Source organism: Schistocerca americana, chromosome 8 (assembly GCF_021461395.2).
Source record: "Schistocerca americana isolate TAMUIC-IGC-003095 chromosome 8, iqSchAmer2.1, whole genome shotgun sequence".
Classification (NCBI taxonomy): domain Eukaryota; kingdom Metazoa; phylum Arthropoda; class Insecta; order Orthoptera; family Acrididae; genus Schistocerca; species Schistocerca americana.
Window position 1 is genome coordinate 249832141 of NC_060126.1, and position 22667 is coordinate 249854807.

The window sequence follows — 22667 nt, forward strand, 5'->3', positions numbered from 1 at the left end:
TCCCAGACTAATTGCTGGATGACTTATCATGTGAAATTGGTGAAGTATAGGTGGACATTATTGTGCAGTAGCAATAATTGATGCACTTATGTTAGTCATTTTCTTATACTTCGGTGGAAACATCTGAGGGGAGCATTTCATAGTGCACAACACTTTTTTGGCACCAGATGTGAAATATTATCTGTTTACTCTGAATTTTGCTCAAGGAGATGTCCTTAATTGTAGATCAGCCATTAGTTTCTTCTAATAAATTAATGTAATGGCATCATAGCTTTGCACTAGTAACAGTACTATGTAGGAATGCTCAATAAGTGAACTTATGACCTTTAAACAAATTTGCGGTAATAGTCAATAATTCAAGTTTTGTTGCGTTGGATCAGAGCATGACATATTCCTATAACCAATTATGAAACTTATGTACTGCATGAAAATATTGTACAATGTTTAAATGACCTCAGTTGATCACATATGAGAATTATCTAGACTTCCTGAATGTGGTAAATCATTCGTGCCAGAACGATCATTCTTGATACAAGGAAATCCTTTTCTGATGTGATTTGTCCAAAAGCACTGGCCTGCACACAGTATAAATGTTAGCTTCTTTTACCCCTCTAATAAACCCAAAACGAACAACAGGTCACAAATGATAGGCTTTCCTCCACTTACTGCTGTATTTTATAATGCCATTCGTAAGATTCAGCTATGCAAAATCCAGTAATAACTGCAAGACGAATACGAGAACTTCATATAACAAATGACAACTGACAAATACACTCTTTGCAATCTACACAAGTCGTGTTACTGCGTGATGTTCACTTGGTTTATTGAACTTATTCATGTAGAAAATTAAACTCCAATAATAGACAATTTTGCGCTTGCTATTGTGAGAGCAGAATCATGCCCAAGGTATGTCATGTTGCGGTCATCTGGGTGAACATTAGCTGCTGCCGCATGAACAGTGGCAGGTGGTGGGTGACATGTGGACAGTGACCACATTATGGAGAGGAAACTGTCATGCATAAACTGCTTTGATCGTGATCCACCGCTGACCTCTTTTGTGGAAATCTTCCTGGAAAGTTTTGCTATTACTTGTGTGTTAGAAAGTTCTCAGGTTTTGTCAGACTGATACTTTTAGCATACAGATGAAATATGATCTAACAAATAAAAGGAGTAGTGGACGCAAACTTGCAATTTTATGTCTACATGATGTGACATTTACCACTGCACCATGAACAGATACAGCAATGCAGAAACTTGAACAGAAGACATAACCTTTTTCCCTGCAGCCACCACATCCTACAGTGTTCCAAAATTGTGCAGACGGTCTGAAGGTTGGCTAGTTGGCTAGTTGTAATGGCACCTTCAGTGGATGGCCCAGACTTAGTCTCTGTGGTAGCTTGATGGCAGCCAGGTAATATGTCTAAAACAATGCTTTAAATAACAGGAAATCCAGGATGGAACAACGACAATTAAATATTGTTAAAACAGTAATTTTATTGTGGAATTTTATTATGTTCCTCTAGCACTATAATAATATTATTTAATGTGTGGCAACCTGTCATCTAATAATTTGAAAAAGTCCTCCATGTCCGAACAAATTGTGTATGTGTGGCCTGTAATATGAGTTATTTCATATGATTTTGATATCCTTATGCAAATGTCTATGATACAGGAATAGACTTCATTAATTAATCACTAGTGAGGGTAAGTAATTTCACATCGTGGTATTTTCAAACTTAAGTGGTTCAACAACTATACCCCTGTCAGTAAGTTTTCTCTTTCTTGATTCTTCACTATGTCAAAAATAATCAAAGTTGCCTTCTCTCTCTCTCTCTCTCTCTCTCTCTCTCTCTCTCTCTCTCTCTCTCTCTCTATCCATTTCATGTCCATTGTTGGATAAAGGTCCCATCTAAAATTTTCCATGCACAAAACTCTTCAGCTATAGGTACCCATGTTGCACCAGGACATTTTCTAATGTCATCTGTCCCCCTTTCATTATGTCGTTGTCTTTGACTTTTCTTGTGTCTTAGAATCCTGCAATGAACTTCTTTGGTTGCTCTACCATCCCTTCATCTGTCTGCATATTCTGCTCTCATACATTTCATTTTCACTACTGTCATAATTATTCCATCTCCTTAATCTGTGTCCTCACACCCTTATTTGTTTTCCTGTCTTTCAACAGTAATTCCCTATATCTCTCCATTGCCCTCTGAGCAACCCTCAGTTTTTGTAAGGTTTTCATATTAATACATGTCACGCTTCCTTAAAAGATAACTACTTACACCCATTGGTTGTTAATTTCCTTTTCATACACATTGGAAGCTCAGTTTTGGTAACCCCATTCAGTTTCCCAAACCCACTTCAGGCTATTTTTACTTCTCTGTTTACTTCCTTAACTGTCCACTTCTCTGTTTACTTCTTTAACTGTTGTATAATAATAATAATAATAACAATAATAATAATAATAATAAATGATGATTATATAATTAAAATGGAAAAAATTGAAGATAGTATGCTACGTATCTTACTCTTCCTTTACTTCTTGGATATGGACCAGCTATGTCCAGGGATACTATATCTAGAGTTTTTTTTGTGAGTATTGGGTGTATCTCAGTATATTTTGACACATTGGACAGTTTTGATTTTTGACGAGTTGCATGCTTTCTTAATGCCTGTAGGACTTGTCTTTTCAAATTTGCAAAATAATGGAGTGTTGCAAATTTTTCATTACATTTGCCTACTCCATAATGTCCCCATACTTCATGTGGGTGTCTTATAAATTTGTTGATATAATCTTCAGGAATACACACACACACACCATTGATCAGATTTTTCATGTTTCCTATGAAACAAAACACCCTTGTACTCCTGATACCATTTATTTACCTTTCCACCTTCATATTGCTTTAGGTTTTGCATGACTTAACTGCGTCTGTGATCTTGCTGTTGTATGAGTTTCATTTTCTTGAAAAACTTATGGTGATCAGACTGTTGTGTTGTACCTTGCATTAGTAACATTTTGATTTCTGCATCTTGCTCTGTTAATTCACTAAATTCCTCTAAACCTTGTGATAACCCACACAAGGCATCTACAATAACATTTTGACTTCCTTTAATATAAATGATCTTGAAATTGAATTATTGTAAATATAGACACCACCTAGCTAATCTACAGTGCAATAGTTTACATGTTAAAAGAAATGACTGTGACTGATGGTCACAGTAAACTTTGGTATTCTTACCCCACAAAAAATATTTAAACTTTTTAAATGCCCATGTTACAGTGTAACTTTCCAATTCTGACACAGAGTAAGATCTTTCTGGTTATGATAATTTTCGACTAGCAAAACCGATGACCTTGGGTACTCCTTTACCTTTTTCTTTTTGCATCTGGAACAAGTATGCCCTCAGCCCCTGAGATGAGGCATCTGTGCATAGACAAAAATCCTTTGACATGTCAGGGTGGCTAAGAATGTTTGAATTGACCAATGCTTGCTTAATGTTATTAAAGTCCTCCTGACGATTATCATCCCATGTCCAAGGCCTATTTTTTTGTAACAAGTTGAGTAATGCATCACTGTTCATCAGTTGCTGTGGTACGAATTTACGAAAAAAGATGCTAGTCCTAAATAAGCTTTTAGCTGTTGTTTATTCCTTGGAGCTGGGCAATTGTGTAAGGCATCAAGTTTTTTCTGATCAGATAATATACCTTGTTCTTATACAACATGTCCTAAAAATTTGCCTTGCTCCTTACAAAAATTAGACTTTTTTAAATTGGCTGTTACTCCGTAAACTACAAGTCGTTGAAGTACCTGTTCAATCAATCTGTTGTAACCAAGTGGGTGTGGCTATTAGCCTGTTGTCTATCTAAATAGTGACTTTTCTAAGCAGTTCTGGACCTAAAACCTTGTCCAGTGCAGATATAAATACACCTGCGCTAATGTTCAGTCCGAAAGGTAGAACACGGAATTCAGAACTTCTGCAACCATAAACAAATGCTGTACATTTTTTACTTTCTTCATGGAGCTTTATTTGCCAGTAGGACACCTTGAGATTGAGTATACTGAAGTATTTTGTATTGTAAAACTTTAAAAGCTGTTCGTTCAAGTTGTCTGGTTGTATGCGTACTGGTACTAAATTCTCATTGATGCTTCTAGCATCAAGAACTAGTTTTACAGATCCATCTGGTTTACTTACCGCTAATTTAGGACTACAGTAGGGTGAAAAAGAAGGTTGTATAAGTCCCCATTTAATCATATGATTGAGCTTATCCCTTACTGCCTCTCATTTTGCCCATAGAATAGGTTATGACATTACACAAAATGTTTCATGTGGATAGACTTCAAATTCATATTCATAGTCTTTCAATAATCCTGGCTCCTTACTGAAAAATTTGAATACTTAAATAACAAGTTTGAAAGTTCTTGTCATTGCATATCATTGCAATGCATTGCAATGCATATCATCAATTTGGATTTGCGTAATAAAATTTAAAAAAGGACGACTGATTGCTGCACTCTATAAGTCACATAACAGTCGCTGAGTGCACCCACTTTTCTGAATAGAAGGTAACCTGATAATATTTTCTTCTGAAAGATTGCGGATCCTTTCTTCCATGGCTTGTAGGTTAATGTTTACCTTATTCACTATTTCATTTTCTTTGTTGTAAATACCTTTTTCTACTAGATCTGTGTATAATTTACAATTGGTTACTAACTTCTCTGAAATGGTATTACTCTTATCTAACATACCTGCTTCAGCTTGACTAATGATATCACTTAGATTTTCATTGATCTTCTCTCTCTCCTTCTTAGCACACGCTGAGTCAACTTCTAATGTTGCTACCCTTAAAGTAAGCTCTTCAACAGCTAGAGGCACACCTCCATAGTCTTTGTTAGTTTGTTAATGACAGTGCTTACCTTTTTTTACTGTCGACCACAAGTGGTATGTGTGCCTTCAATATTTGTGTTTGTGTCTGTGATTATCTTTATCTGTTGCTCTACTAGATCATGATGGTCGTTAAAAGGATCTGTCTTCTGTTTTAACTCTGTAACATTGCTGTTAACTTCAGAAAGTACTTCATGTTTTACTTTGTTTTTTCATATCATTTAGTTTGCAGTTCAAAAATTTTTGGCTAAGTCATCAAACTTCTGTCAGACCATGTCTTGCAAATCCTTGAATACTTGTTTTTGTTCCTGTTTCATTGTATTTAGATCTTGTGTAACCATTTTTTGTTGCTGTTTTTAGGTGTTCATATCTTGTGTCAAATTATCAATCTTGGTATTCATATCTTGTTTCATATCACTGCCATAGCCGTGCGTCAGTTGTACTACTGTGGTTGTTGTCAACTGTACTTTCAAAATTAATGTTTGTTTTGTGAACAAGTGGTCTTCATAATGTGTTGTCAAGATTCATATTTGTATTGCTCTCCAGTGTTTCATTCATGAGCAGTACATCACTCTGAGAGATGCCTACATTGTCTCATGAATTGTAAACATTGTATCATCAAAGTTATTCTGCTGTGGAGTGTCACTATCATTTGTCACATATGTGACACTTATCTCTGACCTACTTAAACTTTCTGTGCTAGGTATACATGCCACCTGAACTTCAATTGTTCAATCCCGCATTTCTATGCCATCTTGGCTGATTGTGTTTTCGCTGTTGCTATCAACAATGGACATGTATTTTTCCGCCATGTTGTATGAATATGTGAAAATTAAAATTTCACAAAAAATGGAAAAATTTCATATACTAATTATTACTCTTGATAATTGCAATTTACATTGTGTTTAAGCCCATTTTACTTTTACTATGACACACAAACTATTGTGTTGCAGTTCTTCATGCTTTACTGACAATGCATATCACATTGAAAAATTCCTGTAAATTTTTCACAAAGAAATTCAAGAAAGGAATAATGAGGAAAAGGTTTCAATCTGCATCAAAAGATGTGCTACCAAGCATAACCATGCAAGCAACTTGCGTAGCTGTCCTACCTTTGCTGTGCCAAACAAAACAGTTTATTATGGATAATTTTACATCCCCTGGGACCAACTCTCATTTCTTTTCAAAAATTTCTCCTCAATTTTTGCCTTTTTGCTTTACTTGCTCCCTGTTGTGATTCAAGCAAGCAGAAAATACAGACAATTAGTTTTTATGACTAATAACATTGTCGTAGAAATTTCTTACTATAATAATAGTTAACAAACTGTACTTGCAACCTGTGCTCCGAAATCGTGGCACTTAGGTCGCCAGTTGTATAATAATAATAATAATAATAATAATAATAAAATGATGATGATATAAGGACGGTAAAAGTGCATCATTAGTAAATGTTCTGCGTGTGCGAAATTGTGTTATTCTTCATTCACTTTACCTTGTGTCGCTTCTCTTTTTTCTACGTGTGTGCCCATCACTTCATATATTTAATTATATTTGCTGTCTTCTGAAGGCTCTTTTACTTCTGTTGTTGTTGTTGTCGTTGTTGTGGTCTTCAGTCCTGAGACTGGTTTGATGCAGCTCTCCATGCTACTCTATCCTGTGCAAGCCTCTTCATCTCCCAGTACCTACTGCAACCTACATCCTTCTGAATCTGCTTAGTGTATTCATCTCTTGGTCTCCCTCTACGATTTTTACCCTCCACGCTGCCCTCCAATACTAAGTTGGTGATCCCTTGATGCCTCAGAACATGTCCTACCAACCGATCTTTTCTTCTGGTCAAGTTGTGCCACAAACTTCTCTTCTCCCCAATCCTATTCAGTACTTCCTCATTAGTTATGTGGTCTACCCATCTAATCTTCAGCATTCTTCTGTAGCACCACATATCGAAAGCTTCTATTCTCTTCTTGTCCAAACTATTTATCGTCCATGTTTCACTTCCATACATGGCTACACTCCATACAAATACTTTCAGAAATGACTTCCTGACACTTAAATCTATACTCGATGTTAACAAATTTCTCTTCTTCAGAAACGCTTTCCTTGCCATTACCAGTCTACATTTTATATCCTCTCTACTTCGACCATCATCAGTTATTTTGCTCCCCAAATAGCAAAACTCCTTTACTACTTTAAGTGTCTCATTTCCTAATCTAATTCCCTCAGCATCACCCGACTTAATTCGACTACATTCCATTATCCGCGTTTTGCTTTTGTTGATGTTCATCTTATATCCTCCTTTCAAGACACTGTCCATTCCATTCAACTGCTCTTCCAAGTCCTTTGCTGTCTCTGACAGAATCACAATGTCAACGGCGAACCTCAAAGTTTTTATTTCTTCTCCATGGATTTTAATACCTACTCCGAATTTTTCTTTTGTTTCCTTTACTGCTTGCTCAATATACAGATTGAATAACATCAGGGAGAGGCTACAACCCTGTCTTACTCCCTTCCCAAGCACAGCTTCCCTTTCATGTCCCTCGACTCTTATAACTGCCATCTGGTTTCTGTACAAATTGTAAATAGCCTGCCGCTCCCTGTATTTTACCCCTGCCACCTTTAGAGTTTGAAAGAGAGTATTCCAGTCAACATTGTCAAAAGCTTTCTCTAAGTCTACAAATGCTAGAAACGTAGGTTTGCCTTTCCTTAGTCTTTCTTCTAAGATAAGTCGTAAGGTCAGTATTGCCTCACGTGTTCCAGTGTTTCTACGGAATCCAAACTGATCTTCCCCGAGGTCGGCTTCTACTAGTTTTTCCATTCGTCTGTAAAGAATTCGTGTTAGTATTTTGCAGCTGTGGCTTATTAAACTGATTGTTCGGTAATTTTCACATCTGTCAACACCTGCTTTCTTTGGGATTGGAATTATTATATTCTTCTTGAAGTCTGAGGGTATTTCGCCGGTTTCATACATCTTGCTCACCAGATGGCAGAGTTTTGTCAGGACTGGCTCTCCCAAGCCCGTCAGTAGTTCCAGTGGAATGTTGTCTACTCCCGGGGCCTTGTTTCGACTCATGTCTTTCAGAGCTCTGTCAAACTCTTCACGCAGTATCGTATCTCCCATTTCATCTTCATCTACATCCTCTTCCATTTCCATAATATTGTCCTCAAGTACATCGCCCTTGTATAGACCCTCTATATACTCCTTCCACCTTTCTGCTTTCCCTTCTTTGCTTAGAACTGGGTTTCCATCTGAGCTCTTGATATTCATACAAGTCGTTCTCTTATCTCCAAAGGTCTCTTTAATTTTCCTGTAGGCAGTATCTATCTTACCCCTTGTGAGATAAGCCTCTACATCCTTACGTTTGTCCGCTAGCCATCCCTCCTTAGCCATTTTGCTTCTGTTAATCTTACGAAATAGGACCACTGACTTCCTCTCCTACAATTCAATTGTAGATGCAGGCAGCCGACTCCAAGGACACCAGTGCCTTTCTCAATGAAGGAAATTCTGCCAACTTGGCACCACTTCACTTCAATAAAAATACTTAATACTGTTATTAAGTCTTCTCTTATCCAGAATCACATGTAATAGAAAACACTCATAGCACTCATAGCTCAATAAGGTTCACATATGGGGAGTTTGGTGGGCAGTGGAAGTGTTTAAACTCAGAAGAGTGTTCCTGGAGCCACTCTGTAGCAATTATGGACATGTGAAGCGTCCCATTGTCCTGCTGGAATTGGCTAAGTCACTCAGAATACACAGTGGACATGAATGGATGCAGGTGATCAGGCAGGATGCTTACATAGATGTCACCTGTCAGAGTTGTATCTAGACATATCAGGGGTCCCATATCACTCCAAATGCACATGCCCCACACAATTACAGAGCCTCCACCAGCTTGAACTGTCCCCTGCTGACAAGCAGGTCTATGGGTTCGTGAGGTTGTCTCCATACCCGTACACATGCGTCCATTTGATGCAATTTGAAACGAGACTCGTCCAACCAGGCAACATGTTTCCAGTCATCAACAGTCCAATGTCAGTGTTGATGGGCCCAGGCAAGGCATAAAGCTTTGCATCGTGCAGTCATGAAAGGTACACTAGTGGGCCTCAGGCTCTGAAAGCCCATATGGATGATGTTTCGTTGAATGGTTTGCACACTGACACTTGTAGATGACTCAACATTGAAATCTGCAGCAATTTGTGGAAGGATTGCACTTCTGTTGCATTGAATGATTCTCTTCAGTTGTCGTTTGTCCTTTTCTTGCAGGATCTTTCTCTGGCCACAGCAATATCGAAGATTTGATGTTTTACCAATTTCCTGGTATTCAAGATACACTTGTGAAATGGTCATACAGGAAAATCACCACTTCATCACTAACTGGGAGATACTGTGTCCCATCCCTCATGCCTCGTGTGCTGACTATATCACATTCAAACTCACTTAAATCTTGTTAACCTGCCATTGTAGCAGCAGTAGCTGATCTAACAACTGTGCCCGACACCTGCTGTCTTATAAAGACATTGCCGACCGTAGCACCATGTTCTCCTGTTTGCATATCTCTGTATTTGAATACTCATCACTATATCAGTTTCTTTGGTGCTTGAGTGTATGTTCCATTAACAATTATTCCTTCTTTGTTTTCCCAGATTAGGGATCTGAAATGTCTCTCTACAACTGCCAAGAATAATTTTGGTAATATGAAACTTCCTTCCCCAACTCATCTTAAATTCTTAATTGCTCACTATCTTGATCACAACTATGTCCCACTGAATGTTTGTCATTCAGTTTTCTATCAATTTCATATTAAAATTTTCCATTATCATCTTTATAGCATGATTTGTTCTCATTTATCATCTTCGGTAATTCTTTGTATTTGTCTCCAACATCCACGTCCGAATCCAAGCACAGTGGCGTATACCGTTGAATCATTTCCATGGAATACCTTTTGCTGATTTTTAAAATGAGTCTTACTTTGTGAAGGGTTTGCTGCAAAAACCAGGCAAGTCACAAAATACACATTCTGAGAAAACTGAAAAACAAAGTTTGACATCTACAGAAGGTGTGTATTTTTGAGAAATTATATAAGAAAATGTTACTGACTTATAGCCCTGTATTTTATGTGCAGTATATAAAATTTTGAAATTAAGAGTATACACATAAATAAATCAAAAATGCAATTATAAATATTTGGACTTACCTGGTTTTTGCACCAAAGACTCTAAAATCTCAAATACTGCATGCAAAATCAGACATAAATAACATGAAAACAAAATAACAACAAATAATGAATCATAATTTACTTTTTATTAATTACCAGACATTTTACAGTATCTTTTGTCAGAAAAATTATACATAGTTTTGCGTGGCTTATAACATAAACTTTTCTGTCCCGATGTAAATTTTTTAAGGATATTATCATTAACTAAATATAAAATCTACAGTCTCAGAACATTTTGTTGACCTCCTTGATTTACATATAAAGTACTTCATGGTCATTTCATGGTCATTTTAAAATATTCTTACTCTATTTCATTTCGTCTGTGTTCACCATCATAATTTCCTGCAGAGGGTAAAAGTTTTTCATAGAAACCCATATCTGCAATCTGAATGTACTTTCTAATCAATTTCATGACATCATCATATTTGTGCCTTTTAAGAGGTAAAGGACCACCATACAGGTAATGTCACCTTTTATTGCCTTCTTTAGTAGTGCAAACTCTGACATAACAGTCATGTGTTGATTCTGGCTGGCTTTAAATATGTATTTGCGAGCATAACTGTACTGCAATATTTTATACTGTGGAATTTTGAAAAGCTCATTGTGTTTTGTTTACATATTTGTTTTAAAGAACTGCTTAAAGTAGTCTTTGTAACTTTTGAACATGTTTTGTTTCACAGGAACAACAGTAAAAAATTTGGATGTTTTTCTAACAAGTGAATGCCACTCTTCAGGAAGGTGCAGTCTAGTTACAAGCCTTTTCCTCTTTTCAATGTTCCCAAAGTCGCTATCACAAGGCAAAAATGAATGTCCCAAGCTCTGGAAAATAATGTGAAATGTTCTGAAATTTGTTAGTATGTGCAAGACTGAAGAGATACTGTTGAAGTGCCTTGTTTTTGTTTTTGGCAGCACAGTTATCTGAAAATAATACAATTTTAGTTTTATCAGGGGGAATGACATGTTTAAGGTACCAATCTAAGCAGGAAATAACTTCAACAGGACCCTTTTTGCCATCACAGTCTGTGTACATGAACATGTGAGCCTTTCCACTGCTGCAACAGTGTATATTAAAGTTTTACATCCACATATGTCTCAGACAAAATACGTCTGTTGAAGGAAGCACTGGAAGTGGCAAATTTTGCTGGTAATCAGATGCTAAACATGCAACAGCTTTATTTTCCCTAGCCCATTTAGTTTCTTCCATAAGTCGTTCATAGAATACTTCACTCTTTCGCTAATGTACTTCCTTCTCAATTTCAAGCTCTCTTCTGTGTTCCAAATCATCAGTACAATCTTCTGTAAATTTCGTTAAGGAATCACACTTCTCACAAGTGTCACTTTTTTGGTGTCCAAATGAAATACTGAAATTAGCTTAAAAACATCTATAATAATAGTCATATGTTACCCTACAGTTTTGCACTTTTTCACCTGGTTTTAAGACCTTAAAAACGCCTGCCTCATGCTGTTCTAAACATAACTCATACATTCTCTTTACATTCAATTCTGGAGATAAAAATACTTTCTTGGTATTATCTGCTCTACTGTAGTGCAGTGTTCATGCTGGAAACTGTTTTATGTGATTTATAACATTTTATAAGTCGTTATCACCCGCTCCGTTAGGCCTGTTTTCATGTTTTCCTCTACGATCTGTAGATGGACCAATATTTTTGGATGCAAATGAAGGCAGACGTTCAACCCATGCCTTCTTCATCCCATAAAGGCTGCAAAAAGCTTTTTTGCATATTACATGTTGTTGGGTTTTAAGCTGAACCTGGAAAGACATAAAATGTTATTTCAAAAACTTTTGGGAATAAATTCGGTTTCCTCATTTTAAAAATACATATTATTTTGGGCTAATATTACTTCACTTCATGTTATTACATAAATACATACCGTGTAAGTGTATGTCAAGTTACGAACTTGTGAATCTTCACCTTTTCTAGGCCTTTGCTGGTCAACTTGCTTTGGTGTAGTCAATGCACACAAAAATCCATCCTGTGCTTCTTTTGTTGAAAGTGAGTTAAACTTTGTCAGCATTTCCTGTTTTTCCTTCGTATCAAGTACATCTAAACATTTTCTTTTGCAGTTGCATGCCACTACGTGTGACATACAACTCACCACGTAGCCTTTTCAGTTTGTCTCTGTTTCTTTCCCATTTACTAGAATCACCTTTTCTTTTCTTTGTTACATGTTCATATTCACTATCACTGCATGAATCATTGGGAGACATGTCTTAAACACAATATACACTACAGATAAATGCACAATCTGAACAACTTCAACTTCAACTTCACATGCAGCCATGTAAACAACACAACAGTCCGCCACGCTAGTGCTGCCACCTACTGGTGCAAGAACCAGGGAAGTCCAGGACTAATCTGTTTCTTCCACCAAACGCAACCGTGCATATCTCATTCAGATCAGTTCGCAAAAGTCTGGTTCTTGCACCAAAAGATGCACATTCTGATGTTATATCTCATGCCGATAACATCTCATTTTTGACCAGAAATGGACTTATCTGGTTTTTGCAGCAAGCCCTTCATTTGCTCTGATATTCCTTCCTTACATATTCACATATGCATTATTTAGTACACTAATGTAAATTGAGTCATTCCTTCATCTACATCTACTCCGCAATCCACTACACAGTGTGTGTCAGTAGATGCTCTGTACCACTACTAGTCATTTCCTTTCCACTCGTAGATAGGATGAGGGAAAAGCGACTTCTGTATGCCTCCAAATGAATGCTAATCTCTTGTATTCTTGTATCTTATCTTCATGTTCCCTATGTGAAATGTATGTTGCCAGTAGTAGAATAATTCAGCAGCCAGCTTCAAATTCCACTTCTCTAAAATTTCTCAGTAGTGTTACTTGAAAAGAATATCATCTTGCTTCCAGAGAGTCACATTTGAGTTCCCGAAGCATCTCTGTGATACTTGTGTGTTGTTCAAAGGTACTGGTAACAAATATAGCAACTCGCATCTGGATTGCTTTCATGTCCTCCTTTAATCTGACCTGGTGCGGATCCTAGACACTTGAGCAGTGCTCAAGGAAAGGTCACACTAGCATACTGTATGCAGCCTCCTTTACAAATGAACTGCACTTCCCCAAAATCCTCCCAATAAACCAAAGTTGACTATTCACCTTCCAATCCTCACATGCTCATTCCATTTCATGTTGCTTTACAGTGTTATGTCCAGATACTTAAACTATGTGACTGTGGCAAGTAGGACACTGCTAATGGTGTATCTGAACGTTATGGGTGTATTTCTCGTACAAATCCACATTAACCTACATTTTTGTACATTCAGAGCTAGATGTCATTCATCATACACTCCTGGAAATTGAAATAAGAACACCGTGAATTCATTGTCCCAGGAAGGGGAAACTTTATTGACACATTCCTGGGGTCAGGTACATCACATGATCACACTGACAGAACCACAGGCACATAGACACAGGCAACAGAGCATGCACAATGTCGGCACTAGTACAGTGTATATCCACCTTTCGCAGCAATGCAGGCTGCTATTCTCCCATGGAGACGATCGTAGAGATGCTGGATGTAGTCCTGTGGAACGGCTTGCCATGCCATTTCCACCTGGCGCCTCAGTTGGACCAGCGTTCATGCTGGACGTGCAGACCGCGTGAGACGACGCTTCATCCAGTCCCAAACATGCTCAATGGGGGACAGATCCGGAGATCTTGCTGGCCAGGGTAGTTGACTTACACCTTCTAGAGCACGTTGGGTGGCACGGGATACATGCGGACGTGCATTGTCCTGTTGGAACAGCAAGTTCCCTTGCCGGTCTAGGAATGGTAGAACGATGGGTTCGATGACGGTTTGGATGTACCGTGCACTATTCAGTGTCCCCGCGACGATCACCAATGGTGTACGGCCAGTGTAGGAGATCGCTCCCCACACCATCATGCCGGGTGTTGGCCCTGTGTGCTTCGGTCGTATGCAGTCCTGATTGTGGCGCTCACCTGCACGGCGCCAAACACGCATACGACCATCATTGGCACCAAGGCAGAAGCGACTCTCATCGCTGAAGACGACACGTCTCCATTCGTCCCTCCATTCACGCCTGTCGCGACACCACTGGAGGCGGGCTGCACGATGTTGGGGCGTGAGCGGAAGACGGCCTAACGGTGTGCGGGACCGTAGCCCAGCTTCATGGAGACGGTTGCGAATGGTCCTCGCCGATACCCCAGGAGCAACAGTGTCCCTAATTTGCTGGGAAGTGGCGGTGCGGTCCCCTACGGCACTGCGTAGGATCCTACGGTCTTGGCGTGCATCCGTGCGTCGCTGCGGTCCGGTCCCAGGTCGACGGGCACGTGCACCTTCCGCCGACCACTGGCGACAACATCGATGTACTGTGGAGACCTCACACCCCACGTGTTGAGCAATTCGGCGGTACGTCCACCCGGCCTCCCGCATGCCCACTATACGCCCCCGCTCAAAGTCCGTCAACTGCACATACGGTTCACGTCCACGCTGTCGCGGCATGCTACCAGTGTTAAAGACTGCGATGGAGCTCCGTATGCCACGGCAAACTGGCTGACACTGACGGCGGCGGTGCACAAATGCTGCGCAGCTAGCGCCATTCGACGGCCAACACCGCGGTTTCTGGTGTGTCCGTTGTGCCGTGCGTGTGATCATTGCTTGTACAGCCCTCTCGCAGTGTCCGGAGCAAGTATGGTGGGTCTGACACACCGGTGTCAATGTGTTCTTTTTTCCATTTCCAGGAGTGTATAATCTAGAAATTTTGTCTAAGTCATTTTATATCTTCCAGCAGTCACTCAACTTTGAGACCTTCCCATACACCACAGCATCATTAGCAAAAGAAAAGTATGTATATATAAAATAATAGCAGTCCCATCACAGTTTCCTGGCGCACTCCTGATGAGTCTCCTGTCTCTGATGAACATTTACAATCAAGGACAATATACTGGGTTCTATTGCTTAAGAAGTCTGTGAGCCACTTGTATATGTGGGAACCTATTCCATGTGCTTGTACTTTCTTTAACAATCTGCAGTGGGGCAGCATGTCAAACACTTTTTGAGAAAACTGGAGTTGCTCTGCCATCTGTTTGATGCCAGACAACACTACTTAGTTAAGTTTGGGGATGTTGGTGGTGATCCATTATTAAGATTTTTGCTGAGAAGTGGGTGAGTTGTATGAAATCAGAAACTACAAACTGTCTTTGTGGGGAAAAATACATAAAATATTTAGAAGGCCATTAAATATTTCAGTGCACATGGCATTCATTGTTTATCAAGCCATTGAAAAGGCAAAGGAAGGTGCACATATAAATTTCAGCCTGTGTCTCCAAACAGAACTGCTGGATACTGACAAAAAGAGACTGTGGTGTAGGACTTCGAATTGCTTCAGAGTATAACCATACTGAAAGCCCATTTTAAGTCTTTGGTGAGACATATGAACAGTGCTAAACCTTGCCATAGCTTTGCTATTAACAGTTTTGTCTCAAATCATTGAGTCTCTGAATCTCAAAACCTGGGATCAACAATACATACTTCACATGCTAATCATGTGCCAGCAGAGTCTAAAGTCAATTAACTGTCAGTTATTGTGTCACCTGTAATACTTTTATTGTTGACGATTGCAGACTATTGCTAGCTGGTGAGGAGCCTATTCACATTTGTTCATACTAAAGTATTCATCAGGATTGTTATCTTTCATGTACTAACAGTTGCACAGGGTAAATTTGTGAAATTGTGTTTCTTCATCATTGTGAACTCTTCGTTACCTTCTTTGGTGTTAGAACTTGTCCTATTAATTACTACTTATTTACCATTCCAATCTTTAATAGAATTTTAGCTTTGAAACTGCACACTTTAACTTTCAACAAGTAACAACACCGTTTAGATCACACTGCTACATTCACTTAATTACTTTTCTACGTGCACTCAGATTACTGAAACAACTTTCTTTTGATTTTCCTTCTTTATTCTTATCAGTGATACTTAATGGAAAAGCAATCTAGTGGTTACTGAAATGGATAAACAGAGCCAGATAATTGTAATATTTCAGCCATACTGCATTTGCTTCAGGACCTCGAGATTAGCAATGACGGATTATTTTTCATGACTAAAGAAATAACTAAACAGCTTTAGCAGTTGTTGCCATTTGTACACTTGTTGCTAATAGTGGCAGTATATAATATTTGTACATGCCCTATTGCTTCCTTAGAAGTGTATTGTTTAATCTGGAGTACTGTCCATTTCATGTTGTGCTGTTTTGCTGAATACATAATATGGTTCTTGCTGTGTTATTGAAGTTTTAATATTGACCATTTTCTGCTCATGTACTTGCAGAAATGGAGGCAATGCCCTTTCACCATTAGTGGGCAAATTTTGTGGTACAGCTATACCAAGGACAATCCCATCACACAGCCATCTCATGTTTATACGCTTTGTAACAGACTATAGTATTCAGAGGAAAGGTTTCCGTATCACATGGGATGGCACAGCAACAGGTGAGTGGTTGTAAGTCATGAATGAGTTAATTTGAATATGATATCTCTGGTAATATTGTGGTGATAAGAGCAAGTAATGATATGTGATCTAATCTAACAAGATAGATAAAAAAATCTACTCATCAAGCAGTGGCAGGAGAAAATGTATATCAAGAGTTTACTTTAACCTATGTGTATGTTGTCTCCTTTTTTTATTTGTCCAATTACATTATATTTTCAAAAACTGATTGTTTTCATTGCAATATATGTGACCTGTGTAATTCAGAAAAGCTGGTGTCTGCAGGAAGAATCCAGATGACATAGATTGTGAAGCAGTGATTAAAGTGAAGCCTTAGAGTTTGCCACTGGACAAATGGAGTTAAGTGGACAATGAGTCTTACACAGCCATCTCACAAGTTGCATCATATGGAGGGGGGGGGGGGGGGCGTGGAGGGGGAACCACCTCCAAACCTTATGATCTTACTGCTATAGTCATGCAGCAGTCTTAAATTGTTCAAGCTTTCTATATTTACTGCTATTTTTTCTGAGATTTATAAGCCATTTTTTTTTAATTTTTTTAATTTGTTACTAGTTGATTGCAGCTAATGCCATTTCTACTTTCTCCGTGTTAGTTTTGGGATGTACCCAAATATATTATCATAATTCATTCATCAGTTTATAAAGAAATTTCAGTTTGAACTACATGAAAGTTTAAACATGTGCTAAGTTCAACAGTGGTACAAAAGATAAAGAAAAGGTCCTCTGCTCTCCATAAGTAAAATCAACAAACATGCCAATACAAATGAGAAAGATTGATGGATCTTGCTAAATTGTGAGGAGGGTGTAGAAAAGACAAGGGAAAAGGATTTATGAGTCTGTGGCAAGAGAAGAAATGAGATATATATTGATTAATGTAAATTTACTGATTTTAACTCTCACTCTAAAATCTGTTGATTTTATTAAAAAATTAAAACATTAGAAGCAATAGTAATGTTAATTTGAAATTCTTTTGGACACTTCCTTCTAAAAGTCTTTCAAATTTTTGTTTAAGAGATGCACAGTCTTTGGCCTGTGGGTTCTCTCCATTATTGTTGAGTTTTAAAATAATATGATGAATGATGTCATTCTGGGACTCATCTACAATAACAATCCATTTTCCACCAATATCTTTCATCAGAAACTGCTAACATATTTCAAGGTGATGTCATTAATTGTTCGGCAATACAACACTGTAAACTATCCCTTTTGCTGTGCAAAACATGTTAACTCATTTGTACCAAACATTACTTGAAGGCTTTATCTGTGTTAATGTTGCTGTGGGTTAAGCTCTTGCTTCATAACTTGGTTTTGATGGTAATTATTGTGAAATAAAATTGGAGATTAAAGAATGAAACAGAAGTGACAAAGTTAGATATAGCAATAATATGGAAAGCGTAGACTTCTAAATGCCACATACAGGAGGTGCTGTGTCACAGACCAGCTCATTGAAAAAGAATGCTAGAAATATTTCAACTTTTGAACAAAGTCCTTCTTCAGAAAATAAAACTCACAGGTTGACACAAGAAATATGCATACATGGCCACGGTCTCCAGGACTAAGATCTGACTGCAGTTGCATCTGATGTGAGCAGCAATCTACTTACACTGTGTAGTGAGGGTAAGGATCAGTTGTGGGGCAGGGAAGCGGTGGAATAGCAGGGTAGGGATGGAGGCAGATGCTGCCTGTGGGAACCAGTGGAAGTGGTGGTTACAGGATAGGGCCTCTGGTGCAGCATTGGGTTGCTGTACTGTGAGGCCAGATGGGGCCAGGGGTCAAAGTGGGAGTAGAAAAGGATATGTGAAAGAAAAGAAGTAGAGAAGAGGAAAGAAATATTTGGGTACATTAGCGGGATAGAAGGCATGGTTGTACTAGAATGGGAGCTGGGAGGGGTATAGGCAGGTGGAATATAGATACTAATGAAGGTTGAGGCCAGGAAGGAAGTATATGTTGTAGGGAGACTTCTGATCTGTGTAATTCAGAAAAGCTGGTGTCTGTAGGAAGAATCCAGATGACACAGATTGTGAAGCAGTGATTAAAGTGAAGCATATTACTTTGGGTCTCACGTTCAGCAGCTAGGTGATCCAGTTGTGTCTTGGCTGTAGTTCGGCAGTTGCCATTCTTTTGGACCAACAGGATGTTGGTTGACATGCCCATGTAGACTGCACAGTGATTGCAGCTACGTTGGTAGGTCATAAGACTGCTTTCATAGTTAACCCTGCCTTTATTGGGGTAGGAGATACCAGTGACTGGACTGCAGTAGATGGTGGCAGGAGAATGTTTGAAACAGGTCCTGCATGGTCTATTGCAGGAATATGAGCCAAGAGGCAAGAGGGTGAGAGCAGAGCTGGAATAGGGACAGACAAGGATATCACATAGGTTGGGTGGGCCATGAAATATCACTGCGCGAGTGGTAGCGTGCATAGTGGGGAGCACAGTTCTCATTTCAGGACCTAATGAGGGGTACCTGAAACCCCTACCTATATATATGTTGATTCTAAAAGAAGCTTCAGTTACATACAAAAATTTTATTGAGGTTACATAGACTTGAGGGTAAGGCCCCATCTTGTAGTAAAATACTTCAAGTTCCATTCACTTATTGTTGTAATATCAAATACTGCCACTAGGAAAGACAGAATCTTGAAAACTAAAATGGCAAATTTCACAGGGCCTGAATGTGCTCGTTACATGTCTTAGATGGAAGAAACAAAGTCGGCAACAAAGGTTCAACATAAATCTCACACTGAGTACCGTAAGGAACCTAGCAGTTCTACTCTGGGCATCAGAATTTCATTTAAACTGATTGTAACACCCATCATAGCGAATCTCCAGGTTGCCTGCAAGTCTCCAAGGCTGTTGTTAACTGGGTGAGAAAGAGTAGGTGAGAAAGAATTCTGTTCACAGTGCCAGGAAATCAGTGTGTTGGCATAGCTTGGAGTTCTTCAATCAACTGTCTGGAGAGTGCTAAGAAAAAGATTTAATGTGAAGCCACACAGATTGACATTGTTATGTGCCCTCACAGAAAAAGAGAAACAGAACGCATTTTGTGCAGAAATGTTATGTCAGATTGAGGAAGATGACACATTGCTTACTCATATGGTTTTTTGTGACGAATCAACATTTCTTATCAGTTAAAGTGAAAGTGAATGTATGAGACAAAACTTGAGGTATTTTGCAAGGTGACATCTCTACTACATGTATAAGCCTTCTCAATAGTAATTCTGTATGTAAGTAAAGCTGTAAAGTTCTTTAAAATCATCCTGTATTAGATGTGAAAATGAGGAGATTCTGGCTATTGTCATACAGTGACATGAATGTTCCTTATTCTGAAATTGAAGAGTATCTTGTGGTTGCTATTTTTAGAACTTTTGTTCATTCTTCTGAACTGCTTTCACCAAAAAGTGAATGAACAAATTAAGAGCCAGAGTATCAAATTAGACAGAAAAACACTGTTTATACAGACCTGTTGTTAGAAACTATCTTCTGAATCAAAAGAAGGAGTGGATTCGTATTTTGTGAAAGATGTGTTGGTCATAACTATTTTTTGTTCTTTTTTAAAGAAGACCTGCATTGGTAAAATGTGCCTTTAATTTATTTCAAGTCTTTTATTCATTATCTATTGTGAGTAAATAAATTCTTTATTGCATATTTGTATTCAGTGATATAAAAACAGCAGAATAAATAGTATAAAGAACTGTTCTATGTACAGTTTTGTGATGATATTTGAAGAACTGAGTATTAAAAGTTAAACACTCTTACGGTAATTGCCGTAAGTGAGGAGTTGATTGTATATGCTGAGGAATATGGCTTTAGGAATACCATCTTGTTTCACATGCTGGGCCTCAGGCTGGTGGAGTTTTCCTGTGAACTGACAAAGAAATGATTAAGTGAGTCTTTCAGATTGTCTTAGCTGATGATCAGAAAAGTATGGTTGGGTTTACTAAAACTATGTACATTGTCAGAAATCTTCCATGTACCTTTAAGAAACAAGGTTTTAATGCACTCACTGTGTGGTAGATCATTCACTGATAGAATAATATTTTTGTTTATTATCTTGCCTTGCACTACACATCTGTGCACACATCTGTTTGTACATGTGTGTAAATGCATTTTAACTGTTTTTCTTGTAAGTATTTTTAATGAAGAGTATGTCAGCGATTTTACCAGCATGAACCACATTTATTTCATTATTAATATCGCAGAGTAAAGACCATACTGTTGTCCACACAGAGATCTTTCACCATTCATTTAATTTCTTTATTTTAAGTGCTATGGCTGTAAATTGAGAGAATAGTTTCATCCTGCGTGGTAATAGCTTTATAAATTAACAGGACAATTATGGGAAAAACAGCTCAGGTAGTAAGCTCTAACAGCCTCTGCTAGCCAGTCTCCATTAGTGATAACAACAAGACGTGCTTTGTGCTTCATGCCAAGTTACAAATTATTGTCCATCATGCTGAGTTACAGATTATATACAACAAGAACAAATGTTTTAAATGTTCACAAAGAGAAAGAAATACTGGACAGTACTGACTGTCATGAGTATGTTTCTCATTATTTCTAACAGAAACACTTTAAATCAAACGGAGCACTGCTAGCCTTTTTAACGAAAGGTACCTTCCTCAAGGAGGAAAGAGAACTTGCTTGGTGAGTTTGGAAGCACTTCAAGGTGTTTCTCCTGAAGAAAAGCCCTGACCAGCATTTCTGGTATTTCTGTATGTTTTTTGATTCAATAATTTTCTGAAATGGATATTTCTTTACTGTCACCTGGTTAAAGGTGACACTGTTTGTACAAATGAAGCATCACTAGTAACGGTACAGGAAGTACTGCATTACTCATTTTCACCAGGTAATTGAAACATAACAAAACAAATGATATATTTTAGCTGTCACTGTATTTTCTCCTGTACTGAAATATTGTTTTCTCATAGATCATAACAGCCACACTTCAGCCAAAAGTTTCTCCTGAGTCCAGACTTAAGAGCCAAGAGTAAAAATAAATATGTGAGGATAATAGTTCATAACTGTGTTCAGAAAAAAAATTCTTCAGGTCCAGAATATAGGGAGAACCTTTATTGGACCGTCACAGACTGATTTGGATATTTGCTAAGAGCTGTAACCCTCAGTAACTCATAATGGGATATGATGTGAAAAGTTCCATTCCGTAAAATGTATTATCTTCTTTCAGGATGTGGTGGAATTATGACAAGCCCTTCAGGATCATTTACTTCTCCTAATTATCCACAAAACTACCATGATGTTTCGTTATGTACCTGGAAGATATCAACAAGCAGGGGAAGCATTCTACAGCTTGTCTTCATTGACATAGAAATGGAAGAGATGGGTGACTGCTACTATGACTTTGTTGAGGTACAGTGTGTCATTATGTGTATAGTGCACAGCAAGAGTATGAAGTGATGTTAGACATAAAATCTTGTTGCATGTTAAATACAGAATGATAAAAAGGAACAAAGAAATTATGGGGCCTGGTGCTCCTGAATGGTTTTTACACTTAAGCTATTGGAAAGCTGGAAAGCCTCTTGTCTCTCCTTTCTTGTCTTTTCTACATTATAGATATTCCTTTCTCTTTTGAGTGTACCTGTAGAACTGTTCCATATATCATGCCAGCTAAGTTGGTACTTTGCTTAGCTTTATTTGACTTGCCAGCTATCAGAATGATCATACAGTTGTAAATAAGCCTCCTCCAACTTTCCTCACCCTGCCACAGATGTTGCACCATGTATCTTATGCGAGTTGGCAAAACAAATGATGAGATCTGTGAGGGTCAGCTTCTCCCATTTTTGGCCACAGTAACATGTAACCCTGTGGAGAGCTATTACCTGCACATAACTATACTACTGCAATCACATCTGTTCAAGGATCTCCAGCATTCTTCTTTCTAATCTTATTTGCTGTCAGCTATCTTCATTCCTAATTTTATCTCATTCATTTTCTGTGGATGAGAATGACGGAACTATTCAGCACAGTAACTGTTGCTTCTTCTACTTGATAGATAAGAGGTATGCCTTGTGCAGGCTGATCTTAGAAGCT

The 22667-nt window shown here is 38.3% G+C and overlaps 1 protein-coding gene across 1 annotated transcript in view; it reads left to right on the top strand.

The window, feature by feature from the left end:
- Nucleotides 1-22667, top strand: part of LOC124545739 (cubilin-like) — a 718402-nt gene that overhangs the window by 192451 nt on the left and 503284 nt on the right. The window contains exons 22-23 of the mRNA XM_047124681.1: nucleotides 16441-16601; nucleotides 21805-21986. Coding sequence (XP_046980637.1) covers nucleotides 16441-16601; nucleotides 21805-21986 — 343 coding nt within the window. The remainder of the gene's footprint in view (nucleotides 1-16440; nucleotides 16602-21804; nucleotides 21987-22667) is intronic.